This window comes from Sapajus apella, unplaced genomic scaffold (genome assembly GCF_009761245.1).
Source record: "Sapajus apella isolate SASKATOON/1434 unplaced genomic scaffold, GSC_monkey_1.0 scaffold2, whole genome shotgun sequence".
Taxonomy (NCBI): Eukaryota; Metazoa; Chordata; class Mammalia; order Primates; family Cebidae; genus Sapajus; species Sapajus apella.
The window spans coordinates 48,062,925-48,086,636 of NW_022436942.1; the positions used below are offsets into that span (position 1 = coordinate 48,062,925).

Genomic DNA, 23,712 nt, shown 5'->3' on the forward strand with positions numbered 1-23,712 from the left:
GATTTTTTATTTATTTTATTTTTCTAGACAGTCTCACTCTGTCACCCAGCTGGAGTGCAATGAGCGATCTTGGCACACTGCAACCTCTGCCTCATGGGTTTAAGCGATTCTTCGGCCTCAGCCTCCCAAGTAGCTGGGACTACCAGCATGTGCCACCACATCTGGCTAATTTTTTTGTATTTTTAGTAGAGACGGGGTTTCACCAAATTGGCCAGGCTGGTCTCGAACTCCTGACCTTGTGATCTGCCCACCTTGGCTTTCCAAAGTGCTGGGATTACAGGTTTGAGCCACTGCTCCTGGCCTAGATTTCTAGTTTCAGTTGAAAAATTGGAAAACCTCATATTATCTTATATATCATGTATTACATATCATATTATTATATGTCAGGCATACAGTTTCCCATTGCAATAACCTCCAGTTTACCTGTTCTGCTTTGTTGAATCAGTATCTAAACAATGTGATTTGTGTGTCTCAAAGGCATAGTTCTCATGCTTTTGCAGACCCAGAAATGGGAGACCTAAGAAAACATACTTCTTGGCCAGGCATGGTGGTGGGCCCCTGTAGTCTCAGCTACTCGAGAGGCTGAGGCAGGGAGAATCGCTTGAACCTAGGAGGTTGCAGTGAGCCTGGGCAGCAAGAGCAAAATCCTGTCTAAAAAAAGAAAAAAGAAAATCCCATTTTCTCAGCCCAAGAACTCCTTAAGCTGATAAGCAACTTTGGCAAAGTCTCAGATTACAAAATCAATGTGCAAAAATCACAAGCATTCCTATACACCAATAATAGACAAACAGCCAAATCATGAGCAAACTTCCATTCACAATTGCTGCAGAGAGAATAACATACCTAGGAATACAACTTACAAGGAATGGGAAGGACCTCTTCAAGGAGAACTACAAACCACTGCTCAAGGAAATAAGAGAGGACACAAACAAATGGAAAAACATTCCATGCTCATGGATAGGAAGAATCAATATCGTGAAAATGGCCATACTGCCCAAAGTAATTTATAGATTTAATGCTATTCCCATCAAGCTACCATAGATTTTCTTCACAGATTTAGAAAAAAATACTTTAAATTTCATATAGAACCAAAAAAGAACTCGTATAGCCAAGACAATCCTAAGAAAAAAAGAACAAAGCTGGAGGCATCAGGCTGCCTAGGATTTTTATCATCTGTTTTTCTTTATATTCACATTATAATTACTTCCTATTGCTGATTCCAAAAATGAAATGCCCTTGGGAATGGGCTGAGCTTTGACGTGCTGTCTTGAATAAGTCTGTACTGGATTGGAAACTACTAAATCAGGACCCTCCTCAACTCTTTTTAAATGTATTTTTCAGGATCACATATGATTCAAAATCAAGGCCTGTGTCTTTTGCCTAAATCACTCTGTTTGAAGTGTACATAGTGAAAGTCTTACACAGGTGTTCTCTTGAGTAAGAACTGCCACTTCAAGCGGTTGATTCTTTTCCTCCCACCTAGATGTTGCATCTTTAATCTGTCCTTTTCAGAGAAGGAATGATCAACATCAACAGTTGTGAGACTCTCCGACTCTGGCTTGCTGAAAGTGGTGCAGAAGGGGGATTTAACAACTTTGAACTTTTCATGTGATTTTTGCCTTTGACACAGTTATTAGAGTTCTGAAAAAGCAACAGCCCCCTGTAAGAACATCAGGTTTCTAAATGATTTATCTTCTCACAGACCTTGATATTCAATCCAGGTGTGGAAATAAATAGTATAGCCCTCGGGTTCTATCCTCTGGGCTTGGAAAGGCTTCAGTGGAATTCTGTAGCAAAAGGCCCAGGCGCTTCCCCTGACTTTCTCTTTGTTCTGCTAACTTTTTATCTCTGAAAAGTAAAGGGATTTCCTCCGGGGATTAAGGAGAGGAAACAACCTAGGGTAGTGATAATGTTTCATTAGAATTAAGAGATGCAGATCTCAGCAAGAAGTCCTTGTCCACAACCTTGGATGGCTCCCCCCTCCGTATCTGGCATCAAGCTCCACAAATCCTTTCCGTGCTGAGCTTTCTTATTCTCCTTTCTCCTGGTCACACAAGTATCTTAGGTAAATAGTAGTGGTTTCTTAAATAAGGGTGTCTCATCGCAAAGTGATACTTGGTAGTATTTTGTTTCCTTTTTCTTTGTATTTTTCGAAAGTTTTTAATGTAGGCCAGGTGCCGTGGCTCACACCTGTAATCCCAGCACTTTGGAAGGCCGAGGCAGGCGGATCACTTGAGGTCAGGAGTCTGAGACCAGCTTGGCCAACATGGTAAAACCCCATCTCTACTAAAAACACAAAAATTAACTGGTCATGGTGGGTGCCTGTAATCGCAGCTATTCAGGAGGCTGAGGCAGAAGAATCTGATTGAACCCAGGAGATGGAAGTTGCAGTGAGCCAAGACTGCGCCAATGCACTCCAGCCTGGGCAACACAGTAATACTCCGTCTCAAAAAAAGTTTTTAATGTATTGAAAGCATTCTGAAATAAATACTTAAAAACCCACAGATGCTCTCTCATTCTGCCATGTCTTGGTTTTGAGTTCATGAAAGGATCAGAGGGAGACAAAGACATGATTAATTTTCCTTCCTTCTTTCCCTCCCTCCCTCCCTCTCTCCTTTCCTTCTTCCCTTCCTCCCTCCCTTTATTTTGAGATGGAGTCTCACTCACTCTTGTCACCCAGGCTGGAGTGCAGTGGCATGATATTGGCTCATTGCAGCCTCCACCTCCTGGGTCCAAGCGATTTTCCTGCCTCAGTCTCCCCAGTACCTTGGATTACAGGTGCCTGCGAACATGCCCAACTAATTTTTGTATTTGTAGTAGACACTGGGTTTCGCCACATTGGCCAGGCTGGTCTCAAGCTCCTTACCTCACGTGATCTGCCTGCCTCAGCCTCCCAAAGTGCTGGGATAACAGGTGTGAGTCACCATGCCCAGCCTTCTTTCTTCCTTTTTTAAAATTTAGAAACAGGGTCTCACTATGTCCCCCAGGCTGGAGTGCAGTGGTGCAATCATAACTCTGCAGACTCAAACTCCTGGTCTCAAGCAATCCTCCCGCCTCAGCCTCTCAAGTAGCTAAGACTACAGGAATGCACGACCACTCCCAACTAATTTTTAAACTTTTGTGGAGATGGGGTGTCTCACTATGCTGCCTAGGTTGGTCTCCAACTCCTGGTCTTAAATAATCCTCCCATCTCAGCCTCTCAAAGTGCTGGGATAATAGATGTGAGCCACCATGCCCAGCTTATTTTTATTTTAAAATACTGTTTACTATACTTTGGGGTTTCCTCTCTCACACAGACATTGTTCAGTGAAGATTAAGTTTTCCTTTCCATGTTTTCTGTGTGATTGAGCATTTTTATATTGTTATTTCCAATTTTATGATTTATTTTCTGCATACTTGGCATACAGAGTTTTGACTAACACATTGTGTAGTTCAGAACATGGCCAATCTTGGTTTAAGATACCCTTGGGCAAAAAAGTGAATTGTTTTTTCACTTCCATGCCGTTGTTTGCACATATGTTAAGTTTCCCTCATTAACTTTGTATCATGTGAACTAACTCAATTCTACTTTTGAAATGTTGACATTCCCAATTATGTGTTGCATTTCTGACAAATTTTTTTTTTTTCTGATGGAGTCTTGATTTGTCATCCAGGCTGGAGTGCAATGGCTCACTGCAACCTCCACCTCCCGGACTCAAATAGATCTCCAGCCTCAGCCTCCCGGAGGGTAGCTGTGATTACAAGCACCCACCATCACACCCTGCTAATTTTTTGTATTTTTAGTAGAAATGGGGTTTCTCCATGTTGGCCAGGCTGGTCTCCAATGCCTGACCTCAAGTGATCTGCCCACCTCGGCCTCCTGTAGTGCTGAGATTACAGGCGAGAGCCACCGTGCCTGGCCAATATTTTCAATTAATGTATTTTTTGCTTTATAAGTTTAGAAGTTTTAGGTGATCAAGTTATTTCTCCTATTGCTTTTGTTGTGAAATCTATTTTATAATGAGAAGAATCTCAAATCAAGTGTTCATTTTTAGTAGGAATATGTTTGAGAGTTGACTCCAAAGAAAATACAACTAATGTGCCTTGCAAGGAAAAAGTAGTTGTGCGCATACCCCTGCCACCCATGCTCCCCATTAACCTCTGCCTCTTGGCAAGCCACTGACCTATTTTCCTAGTGAGCACAGGCTGCAATTGTGTTACCTGGCTGAGTCACAGCTGGGGCTTATGGAAGACAACCTGGTAATTACGTTGTGTTCCTAGATTCACTGTACATTCATAAATCCTCTGGTGCATGAAGTCTAAAACCTCATGACTTGCTAAGGCAAAGAGTTGTATAAGCCATCAAGGAAAATGAAGCATATAGTGTATCAGTTACATAATTTCACTTAAAAATTTACTAGAGACCCACTTGTTTTTATTATTTAATGTGCTCATGGATTGATCATATTTGTCAATAACCCTCAAATATGAGAATCATTGGTTTTTTTCTTACAGCAGCTAAATAGTTCTACCCAGGAACAGATGGTTTACCTTCCAATCCTCTTAGATGCATAGAATTCATGGGACTAACAGCCTCCACGTTTGCTCTACACATCAATGAAATGTTAAGTGAGGATCTGTGCTACCTTGTCTTTTTTTTTTTTTTTTTTTTTAATTTTATATAAAGAGACAGGGTCTTGCTATGTTGCCCAGGCTGGAGTGCAGTGGCTATTCACAGGCGCCATCCCACTACTGATCAGCATGGGAGTTTTGACCAGCTCCGTTTCTGAACCTGAGTCGGTTCACTCCTCCTTAGGCAACCTGGCGGTCCGCCGCTCCCGGGAGGTCACCATATTGATGCCGAACTTAGTGCGGACAACCAATCGGCATAGCGCACTACAGCCCAGAACCCTGGGCTTAAGCGATCCTCCCACCTCAGCCTCCCGAGTAGCTGGGACTACAGGCACATACCACCGCGCCCGGCTGTACTATCTTGTCTTTAGAGAAAAGGCAGTAAGTAGATAATACCTGTTCTCCAAATGGTCAAAGGGCAAAAATAGTTTGAGTTCCAGGCAAGTCTTTTTCTTAATGACATTTACTTGATTCACATTCCAAGCCCTTCCCCCACTTCTGGTTTTTGCCTCATCTTTATTTAGGAAATTATTACCTTAGTATTCTTAGGCTGAATGCCTCAGGAGTTGCCCAATTGCCAGCTTTTGGCCAGAGCCGTGAGATTTTCTGTGCATGGAAGGCTAATTTCTTTTATATAATCATTATTTTTTTAAATTTTAAAAAATGCAACATTAACTTTGAATTAAATATCACACATTTATTCACTACCACTTATAACAGTCCCTGTATCTGATTTCAGTAGTTACAGTTGAAGTCATATTTTTGGAAATGTAGTTCAGAGAAACAAAATGATTTATTAATCACAATAATATCTACCATTTATTGATCACTTACTCCATGATAACTACTGTACTCATCATTTCAAAAAAGCAATTTGCATTATTCTTTTTAACTTTTTTTTTTTTTAGACAGAGACTTGCTGCGTTGCCCAGGCTGGAGTACAGTGGTGCGGTCTCGGCTCACTGCAACCTTGGCCTCCTGGGTTCAAGCAATTCTCTGCCTCAGCCTCCCGAGTAGCTGGGATTACAGGTTCTCGCCACCATGCTCAGCTAATTTTTTGTATTTTTCATAGAGACGGGGTTTCACTATATTGGCCAAGCTGGTCTTGAACTCCTGACATCGTGATCCACCCACCTCAGCCTTCCAAAGTGCTGGGATTGCAGGTGTGAGCCACCACACCTGGCCTATTTTTACCTTTTAAAGTTAAGGAAACTTAGTTTTGTGAGTACCTTCCCTGACAGTCACACTGCTAGAGAATGGCATAGCCAGAATTTGTATCAAGTTTTTCTGGCTTATAAGACTATCTACGTAACTACTGAGCTATATAATAAATGGCAGGTTATAATAGTGCCCTCTTAGCCCCAAATGTCGAGCATCTAAATTTTTGCCTATCCTATTTCTTCCAGCCCACCTGCCCTAGTTTTAACTGCTTTTGGCTTTAAGTGAAGCATAGAGCAACGTTTTAGAAAGAAACACTTGAATAAATTAAAATAAAAATACTCATTTATTGCAGAATGAATTGTTGAGCTCCTCCTATGAGCCAGACAATACCCTAGGTGGAGAATCTAAAGATGACAACGCCTGCCTTTTGGGTAGGTTAAGTCATAGTGGAAGAGGCAGAGCTGTAACTGTATTGCAATCTATGTTGTACCAGAGATAAGCACAGAATGCTGAGGAAGCACAACAGCAAAAGAATGCAGGGATATGCAAGCCGCCTTTTAAAGGATGAGTAGGAGTTTTCCAGGAAGAGAAGAATTATGCAGGGGGCAGGGAAAAAGCCAGCTCAATGTAAGTGGAATTGGGAAGGGAGTGGCACGCTTCATCCCATAATGGTGAAAAGTTCAGCAGGGCAGAGGAAAAAATACACGATTGTGGGCGAAGGGATAAAGAATGTGGAAAAAGAGGTATGCTCGGAAAATAATCTCGGAAAGGGATTGAGGACAGATGGCTGCAGTCTTCTTAGAACACTCTGAGAAAGACTTGGATCTCTCCGGTGTTAACTAGGCAGAGGCCATCTAGGTAATGTTAAGCAGTGGAGGAGGGTGGTGGCAATATGGAGGAGGGTGTGTCCCCTCCAGCCTGCTCTAGTTCATTGCTGCCATGGAGGAATACAGGCCCAATGGTTGCTGATCTTTTGAATTCCTAAGACAAGCCAGAGACCTAAATGTTAATATAGAATTTCCAACTTTTAAATATCAGCAGGTAAATAAAAATTATTTTTAAAAAACTATGAGCCAAGCAAAACAGCTCAGCAGCTGGATTTGTGTTCATCCCAGAGGCAAGTGGCTTGCTCTGTCCCTGGAAGAAATGAGTAGCACGAGTTTGTATTAAAATTCCAAAGCCTTAGTAAAACCCAGAGGTCCTATCCACTAAATAATCGTTAGAAAGGTAAAGCCTATCAGTTTACCTTCTTTCTACATTGTAGTTTTAAAGTATTCACCATAATTATTGAATAAACTAAATCTTCCCTGAGATTATTTTCACATATTCCACTAAAGTTCACTAATTGAATTTCCTATTTTCTTCTGTACTATTTAAAGAAACTAATCTTCAAGGTTAAAATAAGAAATAATCTATTTGTAAATGAGATACAAACTAACCCTTGGTTTGCTAAAATAATTAATTGGGAGCCCATTACACTGAGGCAGCTCTAGCACCCAGAGTTCCTATGTAAGCAAACTGAAATCTAACTCAGAGTAAGTGGTCATATCCTAGGAAGACCACATTTAAGCTTAACAAATCAGAGCCCACCAACTAATCTCCAACTAGAGACTTTAAGGCTGCTGTTCCACTTTAAGCAATCCAGATATTTTCTCTATTGCTTCCTCAAACACCTTATAAAAGTTTTCCCCTTGCACTCCCTTCAGGGGAGCCCAAACGGCTTGCAGTTTGGCACCGTCTGATTGATGAGTCACTGTTGCTCAAATAAACTTTAAAAATTTTTCATGTGCCTCTGCTTAACAGATACGTCAGGCAAATGAGAAGTTATCTTTTTTAAAAAAGCCTGTAAAACCTTTAACATCTACTTTAACAACTTGTATAAGTCCAAGAGAAATACTTATTGTAAGAAAAAAAAATCCTATCTGCAGCAGCTAGGAAAACGAATATTGAGAAACCCTATTATATTCTATTTGGTTGAGCCATACTCACTAAGAAGGAAGTGATAGTATCAGTTGATGTGGCTGAAGATTAATATGGTTCCTTTGCTGATTTTCCCCTATCACAGATATCCTGGGGACTCACTGCTGCTTAGCCACTCACATCAAATTTAGTTTCTCGAAATGGGGTTCTGAGGCATTCTCCTCAGGACTTAATCATAGCTGATAAGCCACTTTAGGGGTGGAGGAGGAGAAAAATCTGCAACTTTCTGTTGTCCTGTATTCACACAATATGTGCTGTGTGCCTACTACAAACTGGAAACCATTCTCAGCTCTAAGATCAATCAATGACTGACAGGCAGAGTTGCTTACCAGGGAAAGACATATGTGTGAACTGATGTATGTGTCAGATGGTAATAAATGCACTGGAGAAAACGAAGCCTGGTGAAGGATCAGGGAGTGAATGGAGAGAGGGTCACTCGGGCAGTCAGGGAGGACACCTGTGAAAAAGTGCCAGGTGAGTACAAGTCGAATGCTTTAAGGCATCAGTGTCTGAGGGCAGAGAGTTCTAGGCAGAGGAAGTTTACAGATGCCCTCAGGTGGGAACACTTTGCTTCTTCAAAGGGTTGCAAAGAGTCCACTATGGCCAGAGGGTGGTGATTAAGGATTAGTCAAGAAGGAAAGGGAAATTTAAAGAGGAGAGGTTGCCTCTTAGGCTTTTACTGGGAGATGGGAAGCCCCGAAGTGTTCTGTGCTGAAGAGCCAAGTGCTTTGACTCAGCATTTTCAAGAGCTACTGTGGCCTGCTGTGCAAGGTGGCATCAGGTAGACTGGTCAGGAGGTGCTATGGTTTGGATATGGTTTGTTTGGCCCCACCAAGTCTCATGTTTAAATCTGATCTCTACTGTTGGAGGCACCGCTTAAGGGGAGCTCTTTGGGTCATGAATGGTCCAATGCCCTCCTCGAAGTAATGAGTGAGTTCTCTTAGTCCCTGTGAGAACTGATTGTTAAAAAGAACCTGGCACCACCCTCCCCTCTTTCCTTCCTCCTCTGTACCATGTGCTGCAGTCTCTCCTTCACTTTCCACCACGAGCAAAAGCAGCTTGAAGCCGTCACTAGAAGCATCTGCACTATGCTCCTTGTGCAGTGTGCAGAATTATAAGCCAAACACATCTCTTTTCTTTATAAATCATCCAGCCTCAGGTATTCCTTTATAGCAACACAAAGGGACTAAAACAGGAGGCAACTGTGGTCGTGAGCCAAGAGATCAGTCGCTTGGATCATGGTGGGAGACGAAGGTGGTAAAAAGTGGTCAGGTGTTTTCTACATTCTGACAAAATGCCCTGAAGTAATGAACTGTGGCGTGTGAAAGAGAGGAATTAAAGAGGATTCCAAGTGGTCAGCTTGAGCAATGGGAAGGAAAATTGTCTTTTTTTTTTTTTTTTTTTTTTTTTTTTTTGAGATGGAGTCTCGCTCTGTCGCCAGGCTGGAGTACAGGGGCTTGATCTCAGCTGACTGCAACTTCCACCTCCTAGGTTCAAGCGATTCTCCTGCCTCAGCCTCCTAACTAGCTGGGACTACAGGCATGAACCACGATATCCAGGTAATTTTTGTATTTTTAGTAGAGACAGAGTTTCACTGTGTTGGCCAGAATGGTCTTGATCTCTTGACCTTGTGATCTGTCTGCCTTGGCCTCCCCAAATGCTGGAATTACAGGTGTGAGCCACTGTGCCCAGCCGGAAAGTTGTAATTTTATTGAGACATGCAAGTCCAGGAAGGAGGCTGCTAGTGACTCTGGTTAGGGTGGGGAGTTAGAGGTAGAGGGCAGAAGAATTGGTTTTGGACCTATTTAGAAATGCCTATTAGAGTTCCAAGTGGAAATGTTGATCAGGCAGCTGCATATTCAACTTAGGAAAGGGAGGGGCTGGAATCTGATGAAGATGAAGGAGATTCCTCAAATGCTATAAAAAGTAAGTAAATAAAGACAGGAGTTAGAAAATTGAGCCTATTGAAAAAGTTTCAAGGCATCTGCATTTATATCATCACTATTTTTATATAACTTGTAAAGTTCTGTGATGACTGTAAAAAATATGTGGCAACATTAGGTTGTAAGAAGTGGTGGCTGGGCATGGTGGCTCATGCCTGTAATCCTAGCACTTTGGGAGGCCGACGCGGGCGGATCACGAGGTCAAGAGATTGAGTCTATCCTGGCCAACATGGTGAAACCCCGTCTTTACTATAAAAAATACAAAAATTAGCTGGGCATGGTGGCATGTGCCTGTAGTCCCAGCTACTCAGGAGGCTGAGGCAGGAGAATGGCTTGAACCCGGGAAGTGGAGGTTGCAGTGAGCCAAGATCATGCCACTGCACTCCAGCCTGGCGACAGAGTGAGACTCTATCTCTAAAACAAACAAACAAAAAAGAAGTGGCTACAGGTTGTTCCTAAAGTGTGGCCCTCAGCCCAAAGCATCAGCATCACCATGAGATTGTGAATGATGCAAATGAGCGGGCCCCACCGGACCCATGGAATCAGCTCTGGAGATAGGGCCCAGGAAACTATTTTGACAAGCTCTCCAGATGATTCTCACACACATTAAAGACAGAGTGAGCTGGAAGATAAGATGTTTAGTATTTCCGGGTTTTAATCATTTAAAAAGAAAAGGAACAACTTTTGCTTTTAAAGCAAAAATGTCTTTATTGTTTGAAGCATGACGAAGTAAACAAAATTGATAGGACATTTCATTTGTTTCTTAGTCTTCTCAATGAGGTTATAAAAATAGTCACTTAGTCTTTGTAAGCTCTTGAAAATGTCCAGAAGCTCACACTTAGTATGATATGAAAAGGCACTTATAACACACAATAAGATACTTAGAAACCCATCTCATAGATACAACTGAAATTTGAGAAAAATTTCTAGATATAGAAATAAATAGGAAGGCACTATTTCTTCTCTTCCAAAACACAGAATAGTATTTTCCCTATGTTACCTATACACACCATAAATGGGGACACCTCCTTCCATCTTTGTTCTTGATACAGGTTGATAATCAAGCTGAAATTAATTTGCTTGCTTTTCTCCAATTTAATCTCAATTTGGTTTAAAATAAAATTAAATTCTTAATTTGTAACCAGGATCTTTTAGAATATCTGGCTCATTTTCATTTTGTTTTAAATCACAATTCATTAAATAGGAAGATGATGATGCTAAAATTTAAAAAGTACTTACTATTTAGCTGCCCAAAGCACCCTAAGCAACAACATTTCTGAAGCGTGTGTACATACATGTGTGCATATTTTTAAATGTCACTGTTGCATCACTCTGGCTTTTTGGCATACTGAAATCACACTAACACAATTTTTGTGAACCATGATCAGATACAACCCAAATCATTCAGCACATTCATCTGTGATAGAAAGGTGTGTTTCATTTCCTTCCAGTTGGCCAATGGATAAGCAAAGTACACCATAAATTAAGTAAAACAACCCTATGACATATCTATGCTGTTGTTAATTAAAATAACTGTATTCTTGCTGTGGAAATTCTGTGGTCTGGGAATTTTTATTCATCTTTTCAAGGCATTAGTAAGGATAATTTTTTTGAACAGAAAGAAATATAAAAAGTCAGATCAATAACTCATTCTTTGCATACAGGATGCTATTTTACAGGGAAGTGAATTATTTCACCCCATGACTGTCTGAATGTGGTGAATCCAAAATGATTTAACAGTGAAATCTAGAGATTTGGTTACTCTCCTGGCAGGATTTGGCCTAGAAATGAAAATGGACACTTAGAAATAATATGGGGAAAATACAGTTGCTTGAATGCTTATCACTTTATTACTGCAATCATAAATGACAGTAATGTAAATTAGTCCTTCACATTGATTTGTGTATTTAAATTAGTCCTTAAATATGCCTTTACTACCTTTTGTTCTGTTGCTCACCCTTTTAAGAAATGCCACGGTAAGTGTATTCTTGCTGTGGAATAAAAAGCACGTGGTTGTGTTGCGTGGAGTATCTTGCACTGCCTTCCTACGTACATTTGTTCATTTATTGTGCCTCTGCCCAACAAATGAAAATGAATTTTTTATTCAGCTTTTCTGTTGAACAGCACTGAAAAGCTTTTGCTGATTTTCAAGGCAGTCTTTCAGTTTATCCTCTGTCAAAGTCAGTCGCTGCTCCAAGATTGAAACAGTCTGCAAAAAGGAGGACAAAATAATCAATGCCTGGTCCCCTGGTGGTGAGGATGATAATGACAATCTCTGCTTAGAATATCCTTTTTAGACATGGGACTCCCACCTTTCTGCCAAGAAGTTGGCTCAGAAATGAGCCCCAGAACTTGCGTTGCTTCTGAGCCCTACCACAAGGGCAAGGCATTATCAAGCAGTCGTAGAAAAAGAAAAAAAACAAAACAAAACCCAAACTGATGTGTTTGAGAAAAAAAGCAGTAAAAGATCAGACCTTTTATGCCTGATCTTCCAAAACACCAAAACCATAGATGAGGCTACACAGGGTTCTAAGTGGTGCCATAAGCTACATACTTAGTGGAGAAGGGGAGGGGGTGCGAAATTCCACATGCCAGCCAGATGCCACTGAAATGTCATCACTACTTATTCTGTCACAATCCAATCCATGGCACACTGTACCTATAGCACTGCAGACAGATGGCTAGATTGCTCTGAAAATGTAACAGTTGCTTGCAGTGCCTTCACCTAGAAGATGCTAATATCACCTTGTGGAGTTGTCAGGAGGACTGAATAAAATAATGCATGTAAAATGCTTATGCTAGTGTTGGACACACAGGGTTTGAAGAGTCCTCTTCTTATTTATTAGCTGAAAGAGTTAAAACACATCCAGAATACTTACATATATACACATATATGTATATATATTAAATGTTAACATATATACGTTTTATACATATGTTAAACTTGGGAAATCTAATTTTTTGGGATATTGGCTACTCTGCCTTCATTCTTTTGTATCTTTTTTTTTTTAAACTTTTTATTATAAAATAAAACATAGATTATTCAGGAACCCACACAAGGTACATGTATTGTTACTTAATAGATTCTTAAAAGAAATACATCCTCAAAACCATCATACATAGCAAGAACTGGATTCTGCCAGCCACCCCAGAGAGCCTTCCATGTGCCTACCACGTGACCTCCCTCTGTAACAGCCACTCTCCTGACCTTAACAATTACTGCTTTCTTGTTTCTTTATGGTTTTATTTCTCAGGTGTACATCCCTATACACTATAATTTTCTTTCCCATTTCAGGAATTCATATTAATGTGTCACTTAAAGACTCTCTTAATCTACAGGTGCTCAACCTCTCCCTTGCTTTATTTACAATTTGTCTGTTGATAAGCTCAGGCCATTTGAGAAGCTCAGAAACTGCACACTTAGGGTGAAGTTCAGCTTGTTCTTCCATCTTCTGTATATTCTCTAAGTTGACTGCTGGATCCAAAGGCTTGATCATGTTAGATGCCTTGGAAAGACTACAGGTGGTAGCCTATTCTCTAATTAGAAGGTAGATTAATAATGTTTTTCTTTTCATGAATGTCACAGTGAGTCAACGGCTGCATCTATTCTTGGAGATTGCAAATAACGGTATTCTAATTCTATCATTAAAACATTTTGTTAGTTAGACGCCAGGCACCATGGCTCATGCCTATAATCCCAGCACTTTGGGAGGCCAAGGCAGATGGATCACAAGGTCAGGAGTTTGAGACCAGTCTGACCAATGTGGTGAAACCTCACCTCTACTAAATACAAAAATTAGCTGGGCGTGGTGGCATGTGCCTGTAATCCCAGTTACTCAGGAGGTTGAGGCAGGAGGATCACTTGAACCCAGTTGGCAGAGGTTGCAGTGAGTCCAGATCGTGCCATTACACTCCAGCCTGGGTGACAGAGCGAGACTCCATCTCAAAACAAACAAACAAAAAGAACCATTTTGTTAGTTGGGATAACTAATAAATAAGAGAAATTTTCCTCATCTACTATTTGGTTACCTAATGGTAGAGTACATATAGGAAAGGCATAGCACTTAGTATTTTAGTCAACCGGTTTTAAGATAACATATTGATTCTCTATCATCTTTTGAATATAACCAATTTTTAAAAATATTATTTAATAGCTTTTGCCTTAATATTTTATACTATCTGTAGATCATTACTAATTAAAAATAGTGATGTTGATAATACATTGTACTATTTATTCAGTGCCTACTATGTGCCAAGCATTTTATTAGACAGTTTTTTTTTTGAGACAGGGTCTTACTCTGTTGCCCAGGCTGGAGTGTAATGGCTTGATCTTAGCTCCCTGCAACCTCTGCCTCCTGGGCTCAAGTGATAATCCCATCTCAGTCTCCTGGGTAGCTGTGACCATAGGTGTGTGCCACTCTATTTGGCTAATTTTTTTTTTTTTTTGGTAGTAATGAGGTCTTAGCACTTTGGGAGTCCAAGCTGGGTGAATCACTTGAGCCCAGGAGTTCAAAACTTTCTAGGCAACTATAGTGAGACCCTGCCTCTATAAAATAAAAAGATAAAAGAAGAAATGAGGTCTCACTATACTGTCCAGGTTGGTCTTGAACTCATGGGCTCAAGCAATCCTTCTGCCTTGGCCCCCCAAGGTGCTGGGATTATAGGTGTGAGCCACTCTGCCCAGCCCTTCAGACACCTTTCATACATTATCACAGCTTCAAATGCTAAAAGTTATTTATATATTTATTATTAACACCTTTAACACTGGTTAACGCCATCTGTCTACCATCTAAAACATAATTTCATTTAAATTTATTTCTATTTATGGTTCAGTAACAATAAACACCCTCCAACTAAGTTAGGTGGTATTAAGTCATCTGTAAAGTGAACCAGAACGTCTTTATTTTCCTTGCTACTTGCCCACAGATTCACTGCTCCCCTTTCGCAAGTGTTGTGCCTGCTTCTAACCTTTTTAATATGTAAAAGGATTCCATCCCTTAAAAATTTAAAACCATAGAGAAATTCAATAGAGCTTAAGGTGATTTATTTAGCTCTCAATCTGGTAAAAAGGAGGAGAAAAAGGTCATGAAACGGACAGAACAGGGAACGGAAAGATTGACTTGGGAGAGACCCTAATGAGGACCCAACAATGAAAGGTAACAGTTTAGGTGAGGAAGTCATAGCAATATGGGAAACAAACCAACTACAACTAAATTTGACATGAAGTGAAGAGGGCAAGAACATTTAAGGGAAAGACATGTCTGATGAATACAGAGAAAGTCACGTCTAGCACAATATTACAAAATGAAAGTGAGTGATTTTTTTTTTTTTTTTCTCGAGACAGAGTCTTGCTCTGTTGCCCGGGCCGGAGTGCAACGGCATGCTCTCGGCTCACTGCAACCACTGCCTCCAGGGTTCAAGTGATTCCCCTGCCTCAGCCTCCCAAGTAGTTGGGATTACAGGTGGGTGCCACCACGCCTGGCTAATTTTTGTATTTTTAGTAGAGATGGGGTTTCACTATGTTGACCAGGCTGGTCTTCAACCCCTGACCTCGTGATCCGCCCGCCTCAGCCTCCTAAAGTACTGGGATTACAGGCATGAGCTACCGCGCCCAGCTGAAAGTGAGTGATTTTTAATATGATTTTCATTGAGCGAATCATAATAACTCCAAGTTCTCACACTGCTCTTTCTCACAATCTGTCAGATGCCTCTAAAAGTCATGAGGTGATATCTATAGGATAAAAACATTCACTTAAATTAGCAGTTTTCAACACTGGCTGTAAAACAGAATCACGTAGGGGTGCTTAAAAGACTGATGCTAGGGCCTTATTCCAGACCAATGAAAATGGACTTCCTGGAGGTGAGAACCAGGTATACGTGCCCTAATGATTATTATGTACAGTCAGGATTGAGAACCAGTTGGTAATTTCTATGCAAAAGCTTTTTCTATTTCAATTTTTTTTCTGGACAAGTAATTGACGTCTCTGTAGTTCATATTTTACCATCTTTTTATATAACTTGCTACTGCCCACTCTGACAAATATTAGTATCTAGCATTCTCATTCTACACATAAAGAGGAACAAGAGAAGACTTATTCAAAGGGAACAATGAATCAGCAGAGCTGGAAGAGCTCTTTGGTGTACCCATTTCAACATACCACTTCCCTTACATCTATACCTTGTAACCAAGAGTTGGAAGAATTTTGGGATATTTTTTAAGATCCACTGTATTCTTCCTTTGCAAAGGTAAACTGGCCTCAAAAAACTGGGTAATATTCTAACATAGGAATGCAAAACCATTATGCCTAGAAGATCACTGTATCAATGTAAGAAGCTATGGAATAAGAGAAGTTAAATACTGGACTGTGAGAATATTTTCAGAGTAAAAAACTATAAACATTGGCAGTATTGCATACTAACCAGAAATGGTTACTTCCAACACATTTTTCTTATGGCTAGAAATATTTCCTTACAAATGGGTTAAGTGGTATTATCTCCACAAGATCTTGCTTAGGGCATTGCTACCTTGAGTTTGCTTTGCTAGTAAAGAAAAATTTCCCCTGCTCTGCTAGTTCTGCAACTTGCAACTTGCTGTATCCAGAATTGTTCTGTGTATCTTACCCCCAAGTGCAATGCATGCCACCTGTGTCATGCCCACCTGCGTCAAAACATTGAGTTGTTCCATAATATGCTCTAAAGCATCAGTCACAGCAAGAGGTATGCTCCTTTGACTTTCGGAGGGGAGATCACTCATGTCTTCTGTTTTCTTTTTTGTGGTTGTTGGTGAACATTCTGGTGACAATAAGGAGGGGTTCAAGAAATATCCACAGACCTCTTCACCCTTGTCTGGCAGAGTTCTACCACTGGTTTCTGTTGTCTTTAATGTCACAAAAAATATAGGAAGAGTTATAGTTTCCAAACTTTAAAATGATATATATAAATGTTTAAAGTATTCCTCTTAAAAAGCCCAGCCTTACATTAAAGATTCATCCTCAACTCTAAAAGTTATGGAAATTAGTACAATTAGATTAATAAGGAATTATTATAATTATTATAATAAAGAAGCAAAGCTAACAGTGAATAGGGAAAATTCACAATAATCCTTGACTTTCTGTTCAATGAAACAGGCTTTCCATATGCCCGTCTGAGGGATCAGGTGTTCTACCATTAAAAAGATTGTTAAATAGAGTTTAATTCTTAATTTAAAAACAGTATTTACCTCTATTAGGATGACTATTATAAAAAAATGGAAAATAACAAGTGTTGGTGAAAATGTGGAGAAATTGAAACACTTGTCCATTGCTTGTAGAAGTGTAAAATAGTTCAATGCTGTGGAAAATAGTTTGGCTATGCTATAACATGGACAAATCTTGAGAACATGCTAAGTAAAACAAGCCAGACACAAAAGGACAAACATTGTATGATTGCACTTATATGAGGTGCCTAGAATAGGAAAATTTTTAGAGACTAAAAGTAGAGTAGAGGTTACTGGGGGCTGAAGGCAGGGGTAATGGGGAGTTATTGCTCAAGCAGTACAGGGTTTCTAATTGGAATGATGAAAAAATTCTAGAAATAAATAGCAGGGATGGTTACAAAACACTTTGAATACTGTGAATATACTTGATGCCAATGAACTGTAAACTTAAGAATGGTTAAAATGATAAATTTTACATTATATATATATTACCACAGTAGAAAAACAGAAAGTCCTCCATATGGCAATGAACAATCCGAAAATAAAATTAAGAAAATAATTCAATTTACAATGGAATAGCATAAAAAATATTCATGAAAAAAATTTAACAAAAGAAATGTAAGGCCAGGTATAGGGGCTCAAGCCTGTAATCCCAGCGCTATGGGAGGCCAAAGAAGGTGGATCACCTGAGGCCAGGTGTTCGAACTAGCCTGGCCAACATGGCAAAAGTCTCTACTAAAATTATAAAAAGTAGCTAAGTGTGGCAGTGCATGCCTGTAATCCCAGCTACTCAGGAAGCTGAGGCATGAGAATCACTTGAACCTGGGAGGCAGAGGTTGTGGTAAGCCAAGATCATGCCACTACACTTCAACTTGGGTGACAGAGTGAGGCCTTGTCTTAAAAAAAAAAAAAAAAAAGAAAGAAAGAAAGAAAAGAAAGAAAGAACAAAAGAAAGAAAGGAAAAGAAAAGAAAAGAAAAAAGAAAGAAAGAAATGTAAGACTTGTACACTGGAAACTTTTATCCAAACCACCATTGAAAGAAATAAAAGATCAAATGATCTAAACAAATAAACATCCCATATCCCAAATTCATGAATCAAAAACTTTGATATTATTAAGATGACAATACTCCCCACATTGATATGCAGATTCAGTGCAAACCCTATCAAAATCCCATTTGCCTTTTTTTGCAGAGATTGATAAGCTTATCCTAAAACTCATATGGAAATGTAAGAAACCCATAACAGCTAAAATAATATTGATGAAAAAATATGAAGGACTCACACTTCCAAATTTCAAAACTTATTGCAAAACTATAGTAATTAAGACAGTGTGGAACTGACATAAAAATAGATATATAAATGAAAGAAACAAAACTGAGAGTGCAGAAATAAACCCTTCCATTTATGGTCAGTTGGTTTTTGACAAGGTTGCCAAGACAATTTAATCAGGAAAGAATTGTCTTTTTAACAAATGGAAGGGGAAAACTCAATATCCACACTGAAAACAATGAATTTGGGCCCCTACCTCACACCACATACAAAATTAACTCAAAATGGATCATAAAAGGCTGGGCATAGTGGCTTATGCCTGTAATCCCAAAGTGTTGAAAGGCCAAAATGGGAGGGTTGCTTGAAGCCAAGAGTTTGAGATCAGCTTGCGTAAGGAGACTAGGGAGACTACGTCTCTACAAAAAATTTAAAAAATCAAAAATTTAGCCAGGCATGTTATTGTGTGCCTGTAGTTCTAGCTACTCAGGAGGCTGAGACAGGAGAATGGCTTGAGCCCAGGAGTTTGAGGCTGCAGTGAGCTATGATGGCACCACTGCACTCTAGCCTGGGGAAGAGTGAGAGATTCTGTCTCTTAAAACAACAACAACAACAACAAAGAACGTGTCCTCAAAACGATTCTATTACTATCACTTTGAATTACTCAACTCCATATGACAAAGAAAAGCTAAAATTGTACTGAAAATGTCCAGAAGAAAGGCTCCTAACAATCACAGATCCTGGAAAAACAAATTAACAAATTTTTTTTAATGCTACCCATTCATACTTAGAAGCATCTATGTACCAATCACCTATTCATGCTCTGAACTAAGGGAACTAGGAAAGCAGCATACAACACTTATCTACATGGGTCTGCAGCTACTGAGCTGATAGCAAAGACTAAAATGGTAGCACTGTAAAGGAGAGTATGGAAATGCAAAGAAATCCTGTGTCATGAACATAGTCTGCATTCCTGATCCTAGACCTCACTCACTGGGGACAAAATATACATGTCCATGCTCAACAACCATCCTCACCCCCAAACACATAGTTCCTGCTCAAAGGACAGGCTTTAAAAAACAAACAAACAGAAAGCATTGCTTCTGCTCTGCCTGCAATGGCTCTCTGTCATCCGAGCATGACTGCATCCTTCTCAGCTTCCAAATGTCAGCTTAATTGTCCCATCTTCAGAAATGTAGTCCCTGCCCTGACCACCCTACTGAAGCTGGACCTTCCATTCTTTAGTGTGGCATCCTGATGCTTTCCTCCATAACCAGAATTTGTATTTATATATTTGTTCCTTATTATTGTCTTTCTCCTTCACTAGACTACTATGTCTACTCTTCTCATCACTGTATCCCTTGGATCATTTCTAGTACTTAGCAGAAGCTTGAATATTTTTGAAAATGTTAATCACTTATATATTTTATTACTCCTCTCACAGATGGAAACCAAATTATCTATAGCCAAGACAGTTTTTTTGAAAAAATATGGATCACAACATATCTAAGTATGTATATACATGGCGACAATATTATTAATCATACTGTAATAAGAGCTTCAGCCCTTCTTGGAAAAAAAGCCCCAATCTAATTAACAAATCAGTCACTGAACTCTGGAGGTTTGCAGTCAAGGTCATTAGTATAGAAAGGACAATAGAAAATTGGCAAAGATGATATAAGACCATAGATAATCTAAGTAATAAAAGAGCTCCAACAGAGCCTTAATAATGGTTTTCTTGTTTGGGATCAGCAAAAAAATACATTATTATCATATGACACATGGAAATGAAAGAAAAAAAGGGAAAAGCATATGGGCAAAGAGAAAAAAGGGTACCAGCTTTCCATCCTATAACATTAGCCAACTGACATCTCTATCTCTGTCTCTCAAAGGTATTGATACCTAGGTATTAGCATATTCCTTTCTACCAACCAACCCTGTCTTTACATCTTGTTTGTACAGGAGAAGAGTGAGATGCACAGCATGGGGGAAGTTCAATACATTCAATTTGTAAACATTTTTTGAAAAGATACAAAGGGAAAAACACAGTGTTTAAGATTCTTGGCTGACAGAAGTCCAGCAAGTAAGTCTATAGTACATGGTTCTCTCAGCACATTGAGATACTCTCCTATTTCAAAGGTGCTAATATTCAGTTTTCAGTAAATACTTACTGAGCACCTATACATACTATAATACAATGATAAATATATGTATGGTATGATGTCCGCTCTTGAGGATTCTCTGTTGTGATGAGAGAATTCAGACTGGGCAGGGCCTAAATTCCCCACAGTGCCTAGCTCATCTCTGGCACTGCTGAATGAGCAAAAAACAGACAAGCAGACAAAAACAAAAGCAAATATATGACTGTAAGACTGCAGAAGAAACAAATGCTTTGGTAGTTCATAAAAAGAAGAAATCACATCATGTTCTCATTTCCTACCTCTTACTTCTATTGCTAACACCTGAAGTACGGTGAAACAATAGTAATACAATCACTGATCCTACAAATGAGGACCTTCTATGGTAGGCATTAGACCTATATCAAAGAACAAGTCAGACGTGGTATCTTCCTTCATGGAACTTACAATTCTCTGGGGAAGCACTTTATCAAAAACGATGGCAGGGCAATCACTACCCTAAAGTTCTTTGGATAAACCCATGGTTGCCATCCTGAAGATGGGAAATGCAGCCTCACCAAGGGCACAGAATGAATCTAAGGGCTGAGAAATACTTGTCTGTATAGGTTAAAAGGCCCCACTCTCCTCCTGAACAAATGAAATGGAGTAAAAGATACAAACTGACTGATGCAAAGAACTATGAAAGTCCTGAGAACTAAATATAAAACGTATCACATCCTGGGGACAAATGACTCTGAATAAGTTCTTTGAATACCATGGTTAATTTTAATGCATACATCTTCATTTGTCATTTATATTTGAGGACAAATTATTTTAATGCATCAATAAAAACTGAAAATTTTGGCATTGCCAAACACATTTTTATTAGAAAATTAACCATTCAACAACATAATGATGGTCCACACATCTAAGCTATTATTATTTATATAATTAACAAAGTAACATTCAGGATACTGTGGCGTTCAACTACATGTGAAAGTTCATACATTATATCTATTCCCCTTCCTCCTTTCCTCTTCTCTACTTCTCCTACCACCCTTCACCCTTTCCACCATCCACCCTCTAGGCGGGCAAGTCAGAATTAATCACTAGTGCCATTTCACTCCCACAAGACTTTGTGCCATCAGTAGAGGATTTCTCACTCCTTATTATATTTGTATTGACATATCTGTATTCCCCATTAGATTATGAACCCCTCTTGTGGGAGCAATAACTTTATCATCTCAGGTGCCTGGGCTAGCATATGAGACACAGACAAAGCTCCACATTTGTTAAACTGAATTTAACTAACTGTCCTGCATCAGCTAAGCCATTCACAAAAATTAAATATTAGTAATTTGATAGTATTTGGAGAGAAGTATAACCCCAAAGTTAAACTAATGCCATTTTCTGCTAAAAATTACAATCTTAAATGCCTTCTCAGAGGTACAGTGAGGGAGCAAGGCAAGCATATATCATCTAATTGCAAAGCACTGGTAGATTTGTATCCCCCGAAGGCATACTTGATAGCTTCTGGCTGAATAACATAAGGATTTATCTGATAAATGTGGCTGCAAAAGTAGGCATTTCACATGTAAAGATTATCAGTGACTTGAACTTCAGATATACATTCAATCAATTGGTTAAAATAAGTTAGTTTTGGTTTACAACTAACATTTCTACTCTTAGTTTAATTCTGTAAGTAGAGAACAAAACAGAGAAAAGGCAGAAAAGTATCTAAGCCAAAGTGAGTTTCCCATTATTGAAGGTTCTAAAATAGACTTGGAAGGTCATTTGTCAGAGATATTGTGAAAGATATACAAACATCAAATCAGGAAATGTAATTGAATACCTTTTAAAGCCCTTTTTATTCCTGATGTTCTGAGATTTTTAAATCACTGCACACACACACACACACACACACACACACTTATGTATAAAACGTCTGCCTGAAATAGACTAGAATAACAACAAAAAGGGCCTTTTGCCTGGACAACAATAAAAGCAAGTTATTATTTTTCAAAGAAAGAATATATCATTTATTTTCAATGGCAAAATTTAGAGTAGGGATTGGAAACTTCAATAATCTCTATGTAAGATCTAAGATAATGAAGACATACCATTTGTTTAAGCAAAATTATTTTATTTAGCACCTATGTGCTAGGCAAAATTCCAGGTGCCAGAGATACAGGATTGTGTTCGTTTCCTACTGCTGCTGTAACAAATTACTACAAACAGTGGTTTAAAACAACATAGATTGATTATCTTATAGTTTTGGAGATTGCAAGTCCAAGACAGGATTAATGGGGCTAAAATCAAGGTATCAGTAAGCTGCACTCCTTCTGGAGGCTCTAGGAGAGAATCCATTCCTTGCCTTTCCAGCTTCTAGAGGCTGTCCACATTCCTTGGCCCATGGCTGCATCATTCCAATCACCGCTTCCATTGTTGTATCTTCTCTAATTCTCATGACTCCCTCTTTTCCTATAAGGACCCTTGTGATTATATGGGACCCAACCAGATAAATCCAGGATAACCTCCCATCTCAAGAGCCTTAACTTGGCTGGGTGTGGTGGCTCATGCCTGTCATCCCAGCACTTTGGGAGGCCAAGGTGGGTGGATTGCCTGAGCTCAGGACTTTGAGACCAGCCTGGGCAACACGGTGAAACCCCATCTCTACTAAAATACAAAAGAAATTAGCTGGGCATGGTGGAGTGCGCCTGTAGTCCCAGCGACTCAGGAGGCTGAAGTGGGAAAATCGCTTGAACCCAGGAGGCGGAGGTTGCAGTGAGCCAAGATCGCGCCACGGCACTCCATCCTGGGTGACAGAGCGAGACTCCATCCCTTTAAAAAAAAAAAAAAGGCTTAACTTAATCACATTTGCAAAGCCCCCTTTGCCATGTAAGGAAATATTTTCATAGATTCTGCGGATGAAGACATAAACATTTTTTAGGAATGGCTGTCCTGCCTACCTCAAGGAGTGAATAAACAAGAGGCCCTGCTATCATGCAGTTATACTGCAGTGAGTAAAGGAGAAAAGTAAATATGTAGATATATGATGTAATGCTAAGTGACAAAGGTTAGGAAGAAAAAGCTGAGCAAGGTGCCATGTTATGAGGTAGCTACACTGATGCAATTTTTAAATGGAGAAGTGGTAAAGAATAAGTTTTGGACATGTTATATTTGAGATGCCTATTAGACTTACAAGGGGAACAGTCATTAATACAATTGGAAATGTATGATTCTAGATTTCTATGGAGAGGCTGGGGCCAGAAATATAAATTTGGGAGTTACTGGCATCAGATCTTTTTATCCATAGGTCTGTGATCACTCAGGAATGAGCCAAACAAGAGAGGAGTTGCAAAGCCTTTAGAAGGCAGGAGCAGGAAAGGTGACTGGTGGCCCCTGAGGTTAAAGACTAGTGGCCCAGAAGTCAAGTG

At 39.6% G+C, this 23,712-nt stretch overlaps 1 protein-coding gene across 9 annotated transcripts in view; it reads right to left on the reverse strand.

The window, feature by feature from the left end:
- Positions 1–10,377: 10,377 nt before the first annotated feature.
- The window catches only part of POC1B (POC1 centriolar protein B), a 93,360-nt gene continuing 80,025 nt past the window's right edge, over positions 10,378–23,712 (reverse strand). For 5 of the 9 annotated variants that reach the window (XM_032297274.1, XM_032297284.1, XM_032297259.1 and 2 more), the window contains 2 exons: positions 16,354–16,572; positions 10,378–11,904 (listed from right to left, as the gene is read on the reverse strand). In XM_032297274.1, coding sequence (XP_032153165.1) covers positions 11,800–11,904; positions 16,354–16,572 — 324 coding nt within the window. In that variant the 3' untranslated portion in view covers positions 10,378–11,799. Of the gene's footprint in view, positions 11,905–16,353; positions 16,573–17,382; positions 17,426–23,712 lie in introns of those variants that run through there. The other 4 variants (XR_004274835.1, XM_032297266.1, XR_004274828.1 and 1 more) reach the window with 3 other exon arrangements.